Source organism: Haliotis cracherodii, unplaced genomic scaffold (assembly GCF_022045235.1).
Source record: "Haliotis cracherodii isolate W230 unplaced genomic scaffold, xgHalCrac1.p SCAF_23, whole genome shotgun sequence".
NCBI lineage: Eukaryota > Metazoa > Mollusca > Gastropoda > Lepetellida > Haliotidae > Haliotis > Haliotis cracherodii.
Genome location: NW_027266279.1, coordinates 7469167 through 7489844, shown reverse-complemented (window position 1 = coordinate 7489844; position 20678 = coordinate 7469167). Strand labels below are relative to the sequence as shown.

Here is a 20678-nt window from a genome sequence, read left to right as displayed (position 1 = left end):
GTATTGCTGAGAGCACCACCTTTCCTGCCATGTAGAACTGGGTTTGTGTGTGTATTGCTGAGTGCACCACCTTTCCTGCCATGTAGAACTGGGTTTGTGTGTGTATTGCTGAGAGCACCACCTTTCCTGCAACGTAGAACTGGGTTTGTGTGTGTATTGCTGAGAGCACCACCTTTCCTGCAATGTAGAACTGGGTTTGTGTGTGTATTGCTGAAAGCAGTGTTAATACTTTTCCCTGTTTCTGTCAGCTGCCACCACCTGTTCCTGCCATTCAAGCAGAGAAAGAAACATGTTTTGGATACCTTATCGGTATTTATTTTGTAATATGAATGTATGTGTCATTAAATGGCAACATAAGCTTTTGACAGCATCCCACTCTGTCAATTTTATTTGGAAAATATTTTCAATATTTGGGACACATATTTCGTATGAAACACCAACACATTTGTTTAGTTATGGAATTATTAGAAAAACAAACCCACTGAATCAGCCATGTTACAAACGCAAGTGGAAACAACCTGTTTTTGTCAGCACTTGCCTGAATAAGTCAGATTCAACTGATGGAGATTCGCCATCTTGATTGAGGGTAATGAAAGAACAATCACATGGATACGTTAGAATACAGGGAGGTGATTTCAACATCATGATGTCAGCTTATTATGACTTACCGTATTCGACGTAATAATCGCCCCGCACTAATAAGCGCCCACGGCGATATTTGCAGATATATAGGCTGGTGAACAATCCCAATTAGCACCCCTTCCGATTGATCAATGTACACAAGACTTATTTATTTGTGTATAATACACACTCATGTGTTATATGCACCCTTAATTATGGGCAATTAAATTCTGGGAAAATATATATGTCGTACATAAACATTTCAGGCTGTCACCATAAACCACGAAATTTATCTTTCACCAAATTAATATTCTAATAAGCGCCCCCAATTTCTAATTTTGAGAGCGCCCTGGGCGCTTATTACATCGAATACGGTAAGTGTACAGGATGATGTACAGTCAGCTTCTTTGATCTTTTAGGGAAACATCTTAGAATTGTATATACAGCCCTAGACTTCAGCAACATGTCTGAAGCCAGACTGTTTTACTTCTGTTTGGTCTAGAACGCTCAACAAAACAGTCCATACAACAACACTACCATCTACTGAAAATGATGCTAAGAGTGTTTGCCACAGAATGTTTTCAGGCAAACTTTCGAAAACAAGACATTATAACTTGCCCAGAGATACCTTTAACATGACAAATTGCTGCAGGCTAATACTGGTATGTAGGGCACTTATGTTATTCCTGAATACTTACAGTAGTAAACCCTGGCACAAGTGGTAATTTGTGATGGCAACTTTGGGCAAAATGAATCTTGAGGTTTTGATAGTCTCCCTGACACACAAATACTATCCTGCAGCCTTATAACCCATTTATTACCACATGACTGTCATACAAAAATACAACCTCTCGATTTTGAGACGCCCCCTGCTCGTAAGGCAAGCAAATGTCAATGCTTTCGGGGCAAAGAGTGTAAGACTTGGACTGTCAATACTACTTCCAACTTGCTCCCTGCTACCTGGATGTAAACGCTTCATGTTGAGATGAAGTTCATCTTGAACAGGTAGGTCATGCATACATTCCCCAAACATGGGGACATTGAGGCCCTTGATATTTATAGGTCGGTGTCCAACGATATTCATCTCACTCCCTTCCTTGCTCGTGGAGATCATGAAGGTCGCACAATGCTCTTATTGTAAAATCATTCATTCCGTGGGTCTGAACATGGTTTCCTGTGTGTAGTACAGCTGTTGAAGGAGAAGTGACTTTGTCACACGGATCTGTTTGTTGTTTCAATGACAATGGCTGAATGATTCATGGTACAGTCAATGAGGCTATGGTACAAAGGTGTATGTCACTAGCTGTGCATGTGGCTGTGAATAGCTGTTGACCCTGTAAAACACCTGTCATACCACGAATACCTGACTCTGCTTACTAGGGGGTGAAACGGGTGAATAGACTAGCCAACTACAGCTATTGTATGCCCCCCCCCAGACAGGGACATAACTTCACGTGGGTAGGAAATATCTGCCATCACCAACTGACGTGGACCTATTCTGGGATAATTTGGCTGGAGCTGAGAGGTAGAGAGATTTTATGTTTAGTATGTTTGTGTGGTAGATTTGTTTGGGGCTACGGTTGAGTGAATTGAATTGCGTTTGTCTCTGTATTTATGTTAGGGTCTAGGAATGTGTTGGAAAGAGAATCTTTCAGATGTTGTGAAAGTCTGTGTTTGTAGATCTTTTCGGATGTGTGAGTTGTTTTTTTGTGTACAAGTGTGTGTGTGTGGTGCTTTCTGTCTGCCTCTTATGTGTCATTGGTATTGATTCTTTTTTTAATTTGTTTGGCCTTGTATGGTCAGATTTTCCAGGCATGTAAAAACAGGTCTGTGTATGTCAAAAGTAAATAATTGACTTCATCCCACATTTAGTTGTTTAGATTTCCACCACACTAATTGCATGATAGTATTGAGTGTCATGAGTCATGACATGACAAGGAATTACTCATCTGGACAACTGTTTTCATGCAGTCATTAAGGAAGAACTCAATGAGCATAGCTGAGGTGTAACTGTTTCTGTTGTTGACAGGGATGATCTTTGAACTGTAACAGGGAACAGGAGCATTGACATTGGGTTCTGGTGGGGCTGCAGGGATAGAGGCACAGAGGGATGGGGCCCTGGGAAGCAGGGGTACAGGGATGGGGCACAGGGAAGCAGTGGTACAGGGATACAGGGTTACATGGATACAGGGATGGGGCACAGGGAAACAGTGGTACAGGGTTACAGGGATACATGGATACAGGGATGGGGCACAGGGAAACAGTGGTACAGGGATACAGGGTTACATGGATACAGGGATGGGGCACAGGGAAACAGTGGTACAGGGTTACAGGGATACAGGGATACAGGGTTACAGGGTTACAGGGATACAGGGATGGGGCACAGGGAAACAGTGGTACAGGGATACAGGGATACAGTGGTACAGGGGTACAGGGTTACATGGATACAGGGATGGGGCACAGGGAAACAGTGGTAGAGGGATACAGGGATGGGGCACAGGGAAACAGGGGTACAGGGGTACAGGGATACAGTGGTACAGGGGAACAGGGATGGGGTACAGGGATACAGTGGTACAGGGATACAGGTATGGGGCACAGGGAAACAGTGGTACAGGGATACAGGTATGGGGCACAGGGATACAGTGGTACAGGGGTACAGGGATGGGGTACAGGGATACAGTGGTACAGGGATACAGGTATGGGGTACAGGGATACAGTGGTACAGGGGTACAGGGATGGGGCACAGGGTTACAGGGTTACAGGGATACAGGGATGGGTCACAGGGAAACAATGGTACAGGGATACAGGGTTACAGGGTTACAGGATTGGGGCACAGGGAAACAGTGGTATAGGGATACAGGGTTGGGGCACAGGGTTACAGGGTTACAGGGATACAGGGACGGGTCACAGGGAAACAGTGGTATAGGGATACAGGGTTACAGGGATACAGGGTTACAGGGATACAGGGTTACAGGGATACAGGGTTACAGGGATGGGGCACAGGGAAACAATGGTACAGGGATACAGGGTTACAGGGATACAGGGTTACAGGGATACAAGGTTACAGGGATACAGGGTTACAGGGATACAGGGAAACAGTGGTACAGGGTTGCAGGGATACAGGGTTACAGGGATGGGGCACAGGGAAACAATGGTACAGGGATACAGGGTTACAGGGATACAGGGATACAGGGACGGGTCACAGGGAAACAGTGGTATAGGGATACAGGGTTACAGGGATACAGGGTTACAGGGATACAGGGTTACAGGGATACAGGGTTACAGGGATGGGGCACAGGGAAACAATGGTACAGGGATACAGGGTTACAGGGATACAGGGTTACAGGGATACAAGGTTACAGGGATACAGGGTTACAGGGATACAGGGAAACAGTGGTACAGGGTTGCAGGGATACAGGGTTACAGGGATGGGGCACAGGGAAACAGTGGTATAGGGATACAGGGTTACAGGGATACAGGGTTACAGGGATACAGGGTTACAGGGATGCAAGGATACAGGGATTGGGCACAGGGAAACAGTGGTACAGGGTTGCAGGGATACAGGGTTACAGGGATGGGGCACAGGGAAACAGTGGTACAGGGATACAGGGTTACAGGGATGCAGGGATACAGGGTTGGGGCACAGGGAAACAGTGGTACAGGGATGCAGGGTTACAGGGATGCAGGGATACAGGGTTGGGGCACAGGGAAACAGTGGTACAGGGATGCAGGGTTACAGGGATGCAGGGATACAGGGTTGGGGCACAGGGAAACAGTGGTACAGGGATACAGGGATGGGGCACAGGGAAACAGTGGTATAGGGAAACAGGGATACAGGGTTACAGGGATACAGTGGTACAGGGAAACAGTGGTACAGGGAAACAGTGGTACAGGGATGCAGGGTTACAGGGATGGGGCACAGGGAAACAGTGGTAAGGGATGCAGGGTTACAGGGATGCAGGGATACAGGGTTGGGGCACAGGGAAACAGTGGTACAGGGATACAGGGATACAGGGTTATTGGGATACAGTGGTACAGGGATACAGTGGTACAGGGATACAGGGTTGGGGCACAGGGAAACTGTAGTACAGGGTTATACTGTACCTTAATTACACCACAGTGTGACATCAACAACCTTCATTCCCTGCTTTGCTGACCACTTCAGACACATTCTTGGTGTCCCAGTCACTGTATGAGTAATGCTGAACTCACTCACTCACTCACTCACTCACTCACTCACTCACTCACTCACTCACTCACTCTGTCTTCAGATACAACACACACTGAAGTATTAAGTTCATGATTTGATTCATCTTGGCATTAAGTATAAAATTTATGATTGAAATACATTTTAACATTTGGCATTTACAAGTAATCTGGAGACAGCCATACAGTTGATGGGAAATGCCAGTCAGTATTGTGTCATTGTCAGATGTATGAGTAGGTATCAAGTTATACCAGCGCATTAGATAGGATTTAATGATGTTTTGAAAAATATACCTTGAAATTATTTTACAGGTGTTTTCAGCTTTTAGATATTTTTTGGTAACCTTATAATTGAAAGGCTCTGAGATAATGATGTATTTAATGATAATGACAGATGTGGGAACTATTTCTTTCGTTAATTGTTTTTAACTTCTAAAAATTTATGGCTTTTGTCAGGATCAAGTGTTTTTTCCATTAATCTGATTGGTTTGATATGAGATTATTAAGGAAAGAAACAAAGGTTAATCAATAAAATAGGAGTTGGGGATGTAAATGTTGCTATAGCAACTGCACGCCATCTATCTTTATTCTTTTGGTTGTTAAAGGCCTAGAATATTAATGACAGTAAAATGTTATTGCTGTAACAGATCTTAGGATACAAGTGTTATGTCTGATGGAAACTGTATCCTGTAGAACTTGCTTGTGCGAAGAGACTGAAATGAGGGATTAGATGCACATCTTAGCTACTATCTTAGCAGATCTTAGCGAGGAGTTATGGATACTGCTGTCACTCTTCAGAAAACATGAAGACCTGTGTACCTTATTTTCTTCAGTACAGTGCGCACCCAAGTATAATGCACTACCCTCAAACGGATTCAGTGTTTTAAAAAAAAACTTTTTCGAATATTATGTGCCAAAAAGAATTACACTGTACCCTTTCAGGGAATTCTAGTAAACGAACATTTGACAAGAAACTTTGTCAGTACAAATTTGCAATTTGAGATAAAAAATTTAGATTTAGATTGTATTTTTTGTTCTGCAAGGCATTGTTTTACATCCAGGGATTACGATTACCTTGTGTATGTTCTTGTAAACTAAGCCGGAAACAGCAATCAGCTGTTCAAGTTTTCTTTGAATCTGCCGATGATTAAGTTGAAACTTACCCAATGATATAACTTCAAACAATTTTGATGCACAGATTGGAAAAGATTGTATCTGAAACTATTTTGTTATCAGGAATTATATATTCTAATATCATGTAATTTTAGTTGTAGCGTTAACTGAATATATTTAAACAATAATAGCCCTTAGCGTAGCACTTCAGTGCAGCTAATCGCTATTGACTGTTATTTATTTTCACATGGAAGAGTTTGACCAGTCACCATCGAAGCTCCCACTTATGTGATCGCAAGAACTACATGTTGACATAGAATCGTCAAACTATAACAAATTTGACTTTTAACGAGTCAAAGTATGGCATTTATGATGTATGTATCCATTCTCTGTCAACTAAGTTCATTTCAAGGCGTCAGTAATCTGACCGTGATTGCTGTTAATAAAGGTGAGTTGTGCGATCTTCCAATCACATCACACACGATTTCACCGAAATTTATGAAAACAATATTGAAAGGAATTTTGAATAAAATTAATAAAATAAGTTACAAACATAGGTCCAGATATACAATGAACAGTTTTTGTCACCAGACAGTGTAATTACAAGATTACATTGTGTACTCCAGTAAGGATTTGTGGACATGGTATTTCCGGTGTTATGTGCTCACGGTAATGTCTTTTGTTGGGGAAAACCATGAAAACTCATTATGGCGTGTATAATGCGCACCCCCTCCTACACAGCTATGTTTTCTGGGGGGAAAAGTGTGCACTATACTCAAGAAAACATGGTACTTTCTATGGAGAATGAAAACCTCTGAATATATTTAACATATTGACTACCTGGGAGATAATGACCTACACTGTGTGGAGAATGAAGACCTGAGTTTCTATTTAACATATTGACTATGAGAGAGATAATGATCTACTCTGTATGGAGAATGAAGACCTGTGTATATATTTAGCATATTGCCAGAGAGATAATGACCTACACTGTGTGGGGAATGAAGACCTGTGTATATATTTAGCATATTGCCAGAGAGATAATGATCTACTCTGTATGGAGAATGAAGACCTGTGTATATATTTAACACATTGACTACCAGAGAGATAATGACCTACTCTGTTTGGAGAATGAAGACCTGTGTATATATTTAGCACATTGCCAGAGAGATAATGACCTACACTGTGTGGAGAATGAAGACTTGTGTATATATTTATCATATTGCCAGAGAGATAATGACCTACACTGTGTGGAGAATGAAGACTTGTGTATATATTTATCATATTGCCAGAGAGATAATGACCTACACTGTGTGGAGAATGAAGACCTGTGAATATATTTATCATATTGCCAGAGAGATAATGACCTACACTGTGTGGAGAATGAAGACCTGTGAATATATTGAGCATATTGCCAGAGAGATAATGACCTACACTGTGTAGAGAATGAAGACCTGTGTATATATTTAACACACTGACTACCTGAGAGATAATGGCATGAAAGGCATTTAGAAGTGATACACATAAGGAGGAGAATTTATGGATGTCAACTTCTTTGTCATGAGGTGTCCAGTGTTTCAGAATATATACTGTAAATCGTGAAATTAATGCGTCTCCAAAAGAATGCGACCGCTGGTCCCTAGCCAAAAATGCGACTCTATATGAATGCGACACCTTCCTCCTCTCAAGCATCAGTGGATTTACATCTAAAGATAATGTCATCTGTCAAACCTTACATTAATCCAATCACACAAAAATAGCACCGCTCATTACTTTCTCCTTCATCAGGGTCCACTTTGCACAAAGCGATCTTAGCGCTAAGACTATTGTAAGCCTATGTTAAAGTATGGGAGTTACGATCATCTTAGCGCTAAGATCGCTTTGTGCAAGTGGGCCCAGGTGAATAAATGTGTGAAGCAGAGGACATATGATCAGTAGGAACAATAAAAGTAATAAGATAACAAAGGTGGAAACTTGACAAGGGAAGCCAACAGGTACTTGGTGCTGCAATTTCATTAAAACCAGATCTTAGTTCTCGTTATCGCTAAACAAAGATCTGAGGACATCGCATAACAGGTCACATCAGACCGACCTTTCATCCGACCAATCAAAGCGTCGCTTACCAGATCATGAAAGTGACAGTTGGAGTGGGTTTTCTTATCATGCAACCTCGAAAACGTTAACACAGGTTATTCCGAACGACAGTTAGGCCCGTACGACTGATTCCGTCAAAATTATCGTCTATTTCTCGTTTGTGTATGGGGGGGGGCACGGGTGGCCCAGTCGTCTAAGGCGCCGCGATTTGCTTGCAGAGTTGCGTCCCTTAGGCACGCTAGAAACCTATGATTGTTGGTTAGAATCCTGGTTCACCCCGATTATGTTTTTAGGTTTGTCAGCACCATACCCGTGCTCGTGGGTTTCACCGAAGTGGTAAACGTCTGAGACCTGCATCACTTCAGGCATTTCCTCCCACATTAAGCTGACATGCCGTGATATCACTGGAATACTGTTAAAAGCGGCGTAAACCCAACTCACTCACTCACTCGTTTGTGTGGGATAAACATTTGAACGGAGGAGGCATTGCATAGTACGTTGGGAACATTGTCATACAATCGCAACAATATATAAGACATTCCGGAAAGTTCGTTTGTTCAGTTTTCAAAATTTTAATCTAGAACTGTGTCAACATATTTTTCAAGCGAAGTCTGAAATGGAAGTCGCTGGGTTGAAAAGAGTGCTGTAAAACTCGAGAAAGCTGCTTTTTAATTGGCTGATGTCGACTTCTTGTAAGTCGTTTCAGTGGGAGGTCAAGGTTCGCGAAAGGTCGTTCTGACGTGACCATTAATGGGATGTCCTCAGATCTTTTTTTTGTGGAGCAAGAACTTAAATCTGATTTTAGTGAGATTGTTGGCATTGAAAGGTGATTAGCAATGAACAAATGGAAGCCAATACTCTCGAGTAGTGTATAATTCAAAATGTTTAAATTTTACTTGTAAAAGTGCAGTGATCTCCCACCCAGGATCATATACGAGAGCTCCAACATTGGCAATTAAAACAGCAAAATTATTTGATAAGGGCTAAGTCAACATGGTTCGTAAAATGCTGCAATTCAATTTATGGCATAACAAATATATTTGATGTGCAGCAGTTGTTTCATGATGGAAATACTTTTTAAAATATGAACAGCTGCTTATGAATATTCAGAGCGTCATCAACAGTCGGACAGTTGGGAATAATCAAGTGTCAAAAGTAATACCAATCAGAAATGTCTTTTCAATTAAGCCATGTTACAGCAGAGACACAGTAATCTCTGGGGGCACAGATGGCCGAGTCATCTAAGGCAGAGTTGCATCACTCGGGCATGCCAGAAACCTATGATTGTGGGTTCAAATCCTGGGTTATGTTTCTGGGTTTGTCAGTACCATACCCATGCCTGTTGGTTTCTGAGATCTGCATCACTTTGGGCTTTCCTCCTACATAAAGTTGACATGCCGTGACAAAAGTGGAATACTATTCAAAGCAGCATTAAAACAAACTCACTCACTCTGTGAAATTGACCTTCAGCCTTGATTGTGGCCTTGAACTTTGGAAGTTCCATTTTATAAAGTCTTGAGACAATATCCATAAAAAACATGATGTTTTTCACAATTTTGTCTCTTTTTATTTATCTGCTTTAATTTAGTCAACACTGTAGCTCACAATTTTACTTTATGTCAGTCAGATAGATGCAACCTTTTTCGGTCTAAGGTATTCAAATTTTATTGTGCCGTATTAATTGCCACCATTACCTTGTTAGTACTGTTTAAATTTAAACTTAATCTTATGTTGTGGCGTGTTGTCCATAATCCGGTTGTCTTCCCTGCTATCCGTCCTTCGTAAACGTTTACATTTTCAACATATTGCTTTGAAACATCAAGGACTATGCATCTGAAATTCTGTAGGAGTAATACCAGCTGTGGTGTCCTTACTGAATTAGGCTTTGCTTTTTAAACATGCCTTCCATGGTTGTCATATTTAAAATGTCATTTTTGCCCATTTCTGAAGCATTTCTGCATGCATATTTATGAATTTCAAATGCAAGTATGTAGTTTGCATTTTGACATAAGATACATTTTTTTTTCATATTCATATTTTTTTATCAAACATCAGCCTATTTTCACATGTTATTGCATGTGTTTTTCGACACCACTGAAATTGTGACCCTTTGGAGCTGAAATATTGTATGGAGGATCCCCGCTATGATGTCTCCAAAAAGTGCTCACAATCTTCCAATCTGACCAACATTTCTTTTTCAAAATTCAGGTGAGCTACAGAGCCTTGTACTTCTACTGTTAGAAGAAAGATAAAAGTAACATTTGATTATTATGGCTACTGTGAGTAAGAGGGGGCACGGGTGGCCCAGTCGTCTAAGGCGCCAGAGTCAGAGTTGCGTCCCTTGGGCACGCCAGAAACCTATGATTGTGGGTTCGAATCCCGGTTCGCCCCGATTATGTTTCTAGGTTTGTCAGCACCACACCCGTGCTCGTGGGTTTCACCGAAGTGGTAAACGTCTGAGAACTGCATCACATCGGGCTTTCCTCCCACATTAAGCTGACACGCCGTGATATAACTGGAATAATGTTAAAAGCGGCGTTAAACCCAACTCACTCACTCAAATAGGAAACATAGACGTTTGAACATGCTTGAAATTTGCAACATTGATTGATGCAGATTTCAGATTTTTGTTTATTTGGGTTCTGCATGGTATTGTGTCATGACAAAGATTCTTATTTGCTCTCCCAAATCGATCATCTGTTACAAAATGTCATGACAGGCTTATCCTTTTCACGGTCTTTTGTTTCCATTCTGCACAGCTAAACAAGGATTAGGAAGCTTGAAATCCTCCTTGATTTTGTTACTTTCAGTATGTCCGAATATTTACAATTTTACAGCCCACAGATTTTATATCACAAGTGCCACCATTGTGGCTGTTGCTAAGTTGCAATAACATGGAGGTGGAATGCTACACGTGGCGACATTATTCATACACGTTCCAGTGAAAGAAAGAAAAGGACCCACATACTGTTTTCACCATGTCTTTGTAAGAAAAATTGGAAACCGATTTTTCATTGTGGGGTTTACATGAGTGTTGACACTGCTCTTGTAATACCATGAAGAATACCTTACTCAAACATAAACTCATCTTTGATTGAACGACTAGGCGAGAGTCACTCCTTCAGCGAAGATTATCGATGCTGCTCAAGCTGATATGATGGTTGCTTCCATTTGCAGGGCACTTTGTATTGAAAAGGGAAAGATTGAAGAGACGTGTTAGTATTTGGTGTGCAAAAACTGAAAATGATTCATTGATATATGTCAGAGTTTATATTGTTCATGAAATACCATTAATGTTCTAATAAGTCTACTTGGGAAAGTAAGTTTGGGCATAACATGAATAATTAACCCCACAAAGAAATGTTCAGATTATGAACTAAAAAAATAAGGAAATGAAAAGGTTTCTCCATTTCTGGCACAGCAAGTAAGTTTCGAAAATTCAATTTCTTTGGTCTTATAGATCATAATTTTTAAATTTATGTCTGGTGGGGCTGAAGATCTTATGTCTTCTTTCAAATATCCCCCAGTCACCCCCATCCCACCCCAAATTGTCATTAAGCTGGAATATTTGCTAAATTGCTACAAAATACAACACTTCATTTTTTGTGCATTTTTTTCTGAATTAAGACATCTGTTCCTCTAAAAGTAGGGGCAGTCAGGTAGCCTAGTGGTTAAAGCGTTCATGCCGAAGACCCGGGTTTGATTCCCGACATGGGTACAATGTGTGAAGCCCATTTCTGGAGTCCCCACGTGATATTGCTGGAATATTAAAGCGGCGTAAAACCATACTCACTCTAAAAATAGTTTGTAGATGATAGTAATGAGATGGATGCAAAATTCCATTTAAAGTATGTAACATTTATGAAATATGAATATTTCAGACTAATTACGGTAAAGGAAATTGTTGAAATACACATGGTATTTGAGGTGGACTGATTTGTTAAATATTGACTGTGTACCTTGCAGTGAGCAGTGAATCTCACATTGCACTTGCAGGTGACACAGAATGTTGATTTTGAAATCGAACTTGGTGTGAATACAAGGGAGCAAGGGAGGAGGGGTTCATCATAGTTTTCTCTGAGAGGAGAATTTAAGGGAGCAGGGTTGAAAATTTGTTTGAGTTTTGATTGAAAGATATATTTTGCAACATAATTATAAACAGATGGATTATTTTGAAGTTGAAATTTATAACAAGATTGGTCTTGAATTCTAGACTCTAACTCATATAGAACTAGAATATCTGACAGACTGCCTCTGTGGTCTAGTGGTAGAGGTCCGCCCAGAGTGCGGAAGGTACGGGGTTCGATCCCCGGCCGCGTCATACCAAAAGACGTTAAAAGATGGTACTTGTTGTTACCCTGTCTGGCGCTCAGCATTAAGGGGCTAAAACAAGGACTGGTCGGCTCGGAGTCAGTATACTTTGTCTGAGTGGGGTATTCATGTTAAACTGCGGCATGGTATCACAGTGGGCTAGCACTATAAATCGGCATCAGTCCGGACTAGTACAAGCAGCCACACAAACACACACACGTACATGCACGTCGCTATATAACTGCAATAATCTTGGACGCGACGTTAAACCCAATTTCACCTCACCTCAGAATATCTGACATTTTTTTTAATCCCGATTTAACTTAAAATCATGTCAAAGGCGTTTTTTGACGGCTTTTTAATTGTATCTTCTAACTGCATGGAGCACATACCTCCCTGCTGTGTTTTGTGAAATAAATTGGAAAGGTAAGTTTGGTGTTAATGGTAAATAAAAAACATCAACATCACAGAATAATCTCTATGGAATCTGCCAGAACAGATTCCATAGAGCATAAAAGGCATACTAGTGATGTAAATACTCCTTCAATCTGTGTACCGTGGGATACTTTTTATGTATTTTTACGAACTAATGGCATCTATTTGCAACTACTTGCAATCAAGCTTGAAGTTTCGTGTATATTATTCAGAAATGGTCTATTTTTGTTTCAAATTTCATTTTAACTGAAAAAGTTAATCATTTTCTTTAAAAAGAGATGCCATTAACCTTTTGTTAAAGAGTTCCCTGAAGATACACATCTTCCTTTGTCATGGTCGCTGCAGATGATTGTAGAGATAAAGTTTCCAAATTCAGATCTAACTCCATGGCCCACACAAGACTACATAGGCTGTGAATCCTTTGTGATATGAAGATCAACCCCTGGCCGTGTCATACCAAAAGATGTTAAAAGATGGTACTTGTTGTTACCTTGCCTGATGCTCGGCATCGTGGTGATAAACTGAGCACTGGTAGGCTCAGAGTCAGTGTACTGTGTCTGAGTGGGGTATCCATGTAAACTGTGGCATGGTATAACGTTGGGCTAGCTCTGTCAATCCGTCATTCGTCCTGCCCATTACAAGCAGGTGTGACATTAAACCCCATTTCACTCCCTCGCATTTATTATTTTCTGAATTCCAGCGCATTTGCAGATTACACCATTTCACAGATATCTTTGTTATCCAAACCATTAGAATAATGGAAAATGATAATAATAACTATATCAAAGTGACAAAGCGAGTTCACTGAACAATTCTGACTTTGTAATAAGCATGGGTTATGAATCACTATCAAGTGGTGATGATACCAGGTGTTTGTATAAGGTGAGCGTATCCTGCCCCACCTCTGTCACACTTCATGAATAACCACGCTAGATAGAGACGTGAAAAGGAATCTTTAATGTATGTTTTCCCCTAAAATTTGTTTCCTCTTTCTCATTTTCTAGCCATTATTGGGACAACAAAAGAATCCTGTTGTACGTCATGCTTACAGTTTTCTCGTTGACGAGGGCCTTTGGGTGCTTATGAAAATCTCTTCACCCATACATAATCCCTTTCTTCTTTGTGTCCGAGGAGATTACGCTGAAAAGACTGTACTCGGAACTGCCTTTGGCGTCATGGTTCCGAAATATGCCTGGCTTTCTCTTTTCACAAGAAATAGCATTAGTTTGCGTTTCTTGGATAAGATTAATATCTGGGCATTGTGAGCTGTTTCCGAGCCTCAAGATGCTTCTGTGTTATTTTGAAACCCCTTTTTTTTGTATGCAGATAGGGCTGTAGGGAACATGGATTTGAAGAAATATCAGAAGTATATTTAGATATGTGTTATTTGCTATAGGACCACACACTGTGTCTTGGGGATGGATTTGACACAATGTGTCTGTAAAGTTGTTTATTATGTGAGTGATTTCAGTACAGTTATGTTTGTTTGTTTATTTGTTTGTTGTTTATCGCCACACTCAGCAATATTCCAGCGACATGACGGCGGTCTGTAAATAATCGAGTCTGGAACTGACAATCCAGTGATTGACATCATGAACATCGATCAACGCAATTGGGATCGATGACATGCATCAACCAAGTCATTGAGCCTGACCATCCGATCCCGTTAGTCACCTCTTAAGACAAGCATAGTCACCTTTTACGGCAAGCATGGGTTGCTGAAGACCTATTCTACCCCGGATCTTCATGGGTCCAGTACAGTTATGGTTTGTTGGTGATGGTCTTAGCTCTGAGATCACTTTGTGGAACAGGCCCCTGCACACTTTGGTTACCACTAGTGGGGAGACACAGGTGGCCCAGCCGTCTAAGGCGCCGCGATTTGCTGTGCAGAGTTGCTTCCCTTGGGCATGCCAGAAACCTACCGATTTTGTTTCTAGGTTTGTCAGCACCATACCCGTGCTCGTGGGTTTCACCGAAGTGGTAAGCGTCTGAGACCTGCATCGCTTCGGGCTTTCCTCCCACATTAAGCTGACATGCCGTGATATAACTGGAATACTTTTAAAAAGCAGCGTTAAACCCAACTCACTTCAATTTACCACTCAATCAATCACTCACCCACTCAATTAATTGCTCAACCACTAACTCACACACTCAACCACTCAAACAATCACTCAGTTGACAAATCACTCAATCAACAAATCACTAACCTACCCACTCGAACAATCAGTCACTCAACCCTGGGAAGAATTATAGGTCTTCAGCAACCCATGCTTGCCGTAAAAGGCGACTATGCTTGTCGTAAGAGGCAACTAATGGGGTCGGGTGGTCAGGCTCGCTGACTTGGTTGATGTATGTCATCGTATCCCAATTGCGTGGATCGATGCTCATGATGTCAATCACTGAATTGTCTGGTCCAGACTCGATTATTTACAGACCGCCATCATATAGCTGAAATATTGCAGAGTGTGCCGTTAAACATCAAACCAAATTAAACCACTGAACCACCCACTGAATCAAGTACTCACTCAATCAATCATTCACTCACCCACTCAAACAATTACTCAATCAACCACCCACATGCGTACTGCGTCACTCACTTACATGAGTCATACGCTTGTATAAATATTGTGTTTACTTGAGACATGTTGCTGTGGATGAACACCCTTCCTGAACACAATTTCTTTGTAGGTGATGAAGGACCTTTGATGATGGAACTTGTTTTAAGAGGGTGGAGTCCACATAAATGTCACATGCAGGGAAACAAGAGATAAAATGCAAAGAATTATATCACATATGAACAAACTATTCCCCTGCCCTCAAGGTCGACTGAGTATATATGTACAGTATGGCTTCTTACATCTGTCACAGCATATTCTCCTCCAGAGTTAGAAACATCTTCATGACGTTTATTCTAGAAGCAGTGGTGTTTACTCTCACATTATGAGTTCTTGTGCCCTTTTGTGGTCCAACTTGGGACTGTGTCAGGACAATGTCAGGCCTTCCATTTTTTAAAACCATGATGGACCCGTGAAGATGCGGGGTAGAATAGGTCTTCAGCAACCTGACCGCCTCCGTGGTCTAGTGGTAGAGCGTCTGCCCGGAGAGCACTTCTGGAAAGGTTGGTGAACACACATATTTTCTTTGTTCTGTTTTCCACCCACATACATTGAATTTTGGGCCAATGTTTGTTCAAACCAATTAATCCAAAATAATCAGCTTGAAAATAATATTCTGCTGGCAGTATGCACTGCAGCTTGTCATGACACCAAGTGGTGACTGCATGACATTCATCCTGCCCCAAGGTGCCTGTCGATACCTCTACAATATGTGGTGTTGTGCACATTAAATATAGTACTGTAATTACTCTGATAATATATCACCCTCGGGGATTCCGGATAAGAATATAGGTTCCCAGCAACCTTTGCTTGTTGTTATACCACTGGCAAATACTTTCGCCCAGTGGGTGGTCACTATTTTGGTCATGCACGAACTGTACAGTTTATATAAAGTTGTGCAATCTGCTTCAAATGCGAATGGTTGGAGTGCGACCTGCAGTTTATAGTTCGACCTGCAGTTTATTGTTCGACCTGCAGTTTATAGTTCGCAGTATTGGAGTACTTGCCTGTGCTCTAAGAGCGGGTGGCCCAGTCGTCTAAGGCACCGCGATTCGCTGTGCAGAGTTGCGCCCCTTGGGCAGGCCAGAAACCTATGATTGTGGGTTCGAATCCCGGACGGGACTCAACCCAAAAAAGTACTAGAATCTGTACTTTACTAAGAAAGTGTTATCCCAAATATAACATCAGTTACATTTGACCACTTTCTAAATGGCATTGTGTATTCATAATGTTGGTTGGTTGGTTGTTTAACGCCGCACTCAGCAATATTCCAGCTATATGACGGCGGTCTGTAAATAATCGAGTCTGGACCAGACAATCCAGTGATTGATATCATGAGCATCGAACAACGTAATTGGGATCAATGACATGCATCAACCAAGTCAGTGAGCCTGACCAACCGATCCCGTTGGTTGCCTCTTACAAAAAGCATAGTCGCCTTTTACGGCAAGCATGGGTTGCTGAAGACCTATTCTACCCCGGATATTCATGGGTCCAAACCAGTGTGAAGTATGTAGATAAAGAAGCAAGACAATACAGTTTGGGCACACATTTCATTCTGTATCTCATGAAACGAGTACCCATGAAATGTTTTGAACCTGTGGTTCTGACGGGTAATTAAATGTGTACATTGAAAGTGTATCTTGAATGACAGCAAGGCAGCCTTTAATAAGAAACTGCTGACATGACTGTCGCTCTGATGTACATAACAGCTGGCACCATGCCAAGTTTCAATCTTTGGATTGGCCCCTTGACTGCCATTTGTGGTCTCCCAATGAAAGATATCACGTTCCAGGACATATACACTGACGTGTAGAGCCATTCATGTTCATGGTGATGAGAAGAAGTTAAAGTTATTTGAAAATGTAAAACTGGAAGTTCATGTGGCCTTGGCAGTGGTAACTAAGGTCAACAAGATGATAATTGTAATAATTACTTGGCAATGCTGGGGAATGTTCTTGAAATAGATCAGTTATACTCTCACTTTGTTATTCATTGAACAGATAGTTCCTTACTATAAGGTTAAACTTGATTCTGGAATTTTGATCAAAGACCAGTCATTTGTACAACTCTATTTGAGCTACGAGATACTGCTAAACTGGCATCTTGCTAGAGTTGCAGATCAAACAGAATAGGGCTAATTTGTAGTTAAAGGATGAATCTCGTAAGGTAGTTATTTACCAATCCTTTCAGTGTAATGCATGAAAAAAAGACAAATTGATCAGTGTGGTCTGTGACCCAGTTTTGAGAATCTGAAGCACTGCAATGCAGTGTTCAGTGTTGTGTCCCTTTGCTGTACCAGGATCCTAGGGTCGGTCGGGTAGCCTTGTGGTTAAAGTGTTCACTCGTCACGCCGAAGCCCCGGGTTCGATTCCCGACATGGGTATATTGTGTGAAGCCCATTTCTGGTGTCCCGTGCCTTGATATTGCTGGAATATTGCTAAAAGCGGCATAAAACCATACTCACTCACTCACTCACCAGGATCCTAACTTGTCATAGATTTGCCAGTACCATAACCATGCTCATGGGGTTTCTATGGTTAACCTAAAGGACCTGCAACACTTGGGCTTTCCTTCCCAAAGATTTACTGAATACTGTTAAAAGTACTATCAGCCCAAACTCACTCACACACTCACTGGCTAAATTGTGTCCAATGTCAAAAGGGAGACATTTAACTGTCCAGATCGTTGTCAGTATCAACACAATGTCCTGTTATATTTTCAAGATGTCTTAACAATAAATAGATGACTTTTTTTTCAAGAAACCATCATTATTTCTATATGGAGGTGCCTTCAGGTTTGAGCGGACATTTTGGTAATTTCCTGTTTTCAATTTTCAGTGACATTGCATTTCTAGATCATGCATCATAATGATGTCAAACTAACAGCTGAAGTACATCAGGGCACAGTTTATGTTCACCTTTGCATGTGTGAGTTGTCAAACAGGGGAATTTTACTTACTTGATATGGAACCCCAGATCTACAGCAAAGGGACCTTGTCTGTATAGCCCAATAATCAGGGGGTCCAGTCAATGCCATAGTCAAAATAACAGCTACAAGATGAATGGGAGTCTGCAAAATGTGTGATGCTGAGGTGATATCAGACACACCAGTAGGGGTCAGCAGCCATGTCTTGGTGAAGTGCTTGTCTCCACTCCAAGTGGCTCCATGTGCAGGTAGTGGCCTCTTTCAGTCTGTAGCCAGTGTTGGTCTTCCCAAGTGGTTCCCTACTGTCTTCACTCAGCCAGGAGCCAGTGTTGGTCTTCCCAAGTGGTTCCCTACTGTCTTCACTCAATCTGGAGCCAGTGTTGGTCTTCCCAAGTGGTTCCCTACTGTCTTCACTCAGCCAGGAGCCAGTGTTGGTCTTCCCAAGTGGTTCCCTACTGTCTTCACTCAGCCAGGAGCCAGTGTTGGTCTTCCCAAGTGGTTCCCTACTGTCTTCACTCTGCAAGGAGCCAGTGTTGGTTTTCCCAAGTGGTTTCCTACTGTCTTCACTCAGCCAGGAGCCAGTGTTGGTCTTCCCAAGTAGTTCCCTACTGTCTTCACTCAGCCAGGAGCCAGTGTTGGTTTTCCCAAGTGGTTCCCTACTGTCTTCACTCAGCCAGGAGCCAGTGTTGGTTTTCCCAAATTAAAGTGGTTCACTCTGCAAGTCATTCAGTCAGCAGCCCCAACTGTTCCCCCAACTGTTCCCCCAACTGTTGCCCTGTCCGAGTGTTGTCCTCAAATGGCAGATGACCCTACAGAAACCAGAGTCATTGTCCCCCGAGAAATAAACCTTATCAATGTGGGAATGTTGCAATGTGTGACCTGTCTGAATGATGTGTTGTGTATCCTGATTGCAAAGATCATTGCAATCAAGTAATGGTCTGTCTGGTCCAGACATGATTATTATTAGGCTGCTTGGATGTGACTGCTGTATTTTGTGCTGATCAAGAATATTCACTCACTCACTTATCCCCCTTCGGTTATTTGGTTCAAATATAAAAAAAGGTTTAAAAAAGTCTATTTACTCAGTGATAAGTCATAACTGCAATTTGACTCCAGCACACATACACATAAATACAAATCGAAAGAAAAAGCAAAGATTTTGAAGCCATCAGTGGTAAATATTGCATGATCAAATGTCACAATCTGAACTTCCAAATGGTTTGCTCGTTTCCAGAATAGCAAATACCCCAATTATTCTCCAAGAGAATGTTTATATGTGGTATGTATTATCATCTAAAGAGCAAATGATTCCCCAACATGCAAATGACAGCGACAACAGTGAGTGATTCTGCTTGGAATGGTCTCCATTAGAATAAGTTTCAATAAATATCCAAAAAGCATCAGAATATTGTGTAACATGCTTCACAAACGTTTGTTAGGTTTTGAAATTTATTACACTCATGCATGAAACAAATGCACTGTAGACTGATTAATGTAAAAATAAATGTGATGTCTTCATGCATAATGCATACACTGCTAAGGTCTGTCTAGATGTTGAATAGTTGTATGGGAAATACCATTGCTAATAGGTGTGCAGGAATTATCCTGGAATTTATATATATTATTTATGTAGCAATTGCATCAAAGCAGCCATAGAATGACAATACTACCTTCCAGATTAGTGGGAGAATTCTATCCTTGACTGCTTGTGTTCTCTGTATGAAATCAGGTCAAACATGCTATAAATCTCCCTTCCTATGCATAAGTGCTTGAGGATTTGAAAACAGAATAACTTGAAGGGTTTGGTCTGGCAGAGGTAGAATTATGCCACTGCCATGGGCCTCTCATCTTAAAATGTTTCAGATCCAGGGTAGAATAGGTCTTCAGCAACCCATGCTTGCCGTAAAAGTCGACTATGCTTGTCATGAGAGGCGACTAACAGGATTTGGTGGTCAGGCTTGCTGACTTGGTTGATGCATGTTATCGATCCTAATTGCGTTGATCGATGCTCATGATATCAATCACTGGATTTCCGGTCCAGACACTATTATTTACAAACCACCGTCATATAGCTGGAATATTGCTGAGTGCGGCATTAAACAACAAACCAATCAACCAACTTAAAATGTTTAAACTTACCCAGTTCTGGTGTTCCCGTTACGATATGGCTGGAATATTTCTAAAAGTGCCATAAAACCATATTTACTCACTTACTTCAGTATACCCACAGTGGAACTAGGGACCTATTGTGCTCCATAGAGAAGTATAACAAGGTACATGTTCTCCTCTAGAATACCCACAGGGAGACAGGCATCGGAAAGTGGGGACCTTCTACTCAAGATCCCACAGGGAGAC

At 41.4% G+C, this 20678-nt stretch overlaps 2 protein-coding genes across 8 annotated transcripts in view; both read left to right on the top strand.

Moving 5' to 3' along the window:
- LOC139471512 (D-glucuronyl C5-epimerase-like) overlaps positions 1-20678 on the top strand; it is a 339447-nt gene that overhangs the window by 155536 nt on the left and 163233 nt on the right. For 2 of the 7 annotated variants that reach the window (XM_071253884.1, XM_071253881.1), the window contains exon 1: positions 2014-2146. The exons of 4 other annotated variants lie outside the window; for them this stretch is intronic. The gene's annotated coding sequence lies outside the window, so the exon portion shown is untranslated. Of the gene's footprint in view, positions 1-1516; positions 1627-2013; positions 2147-20678 lie in introns of those variants that run through there. One more of the 7 variants, XM_071253879.1, reaches the window with a different exon arrangement.
- On the top strand, positions 3773-5549 carry LOC139471970 (uncharacterized PPE family protein PPE12-like). The gene is made up of 2 exons (XM_071254476.1): positions 3773-4553; positions 5521-5549. The coding sequence occupies exons 1-2, from the start codon at positions 3773-3775 to the stop codon at positions 5547-5549; spliced, it is 810 nt and encodes a 269-aa protein (XP_071110577.1).

Bases quoted from the DNA above. Each gene is read 5' to 3' on its own strand.
- LOC139471970 (XM_071254476.1), top strand. From the start codon at position 3,773: ATGGTACAGGGATACAGGGTTACAGGGATACAGGGATACAGGGACGGG. The intron at 4,554-5,520 runs GTAAGGGATGCA...TGTATCCTGTAG, and splicing joins TGGGGCACAGGGAAACAGTG to AACTTGCTTGTGCGAAGAGA.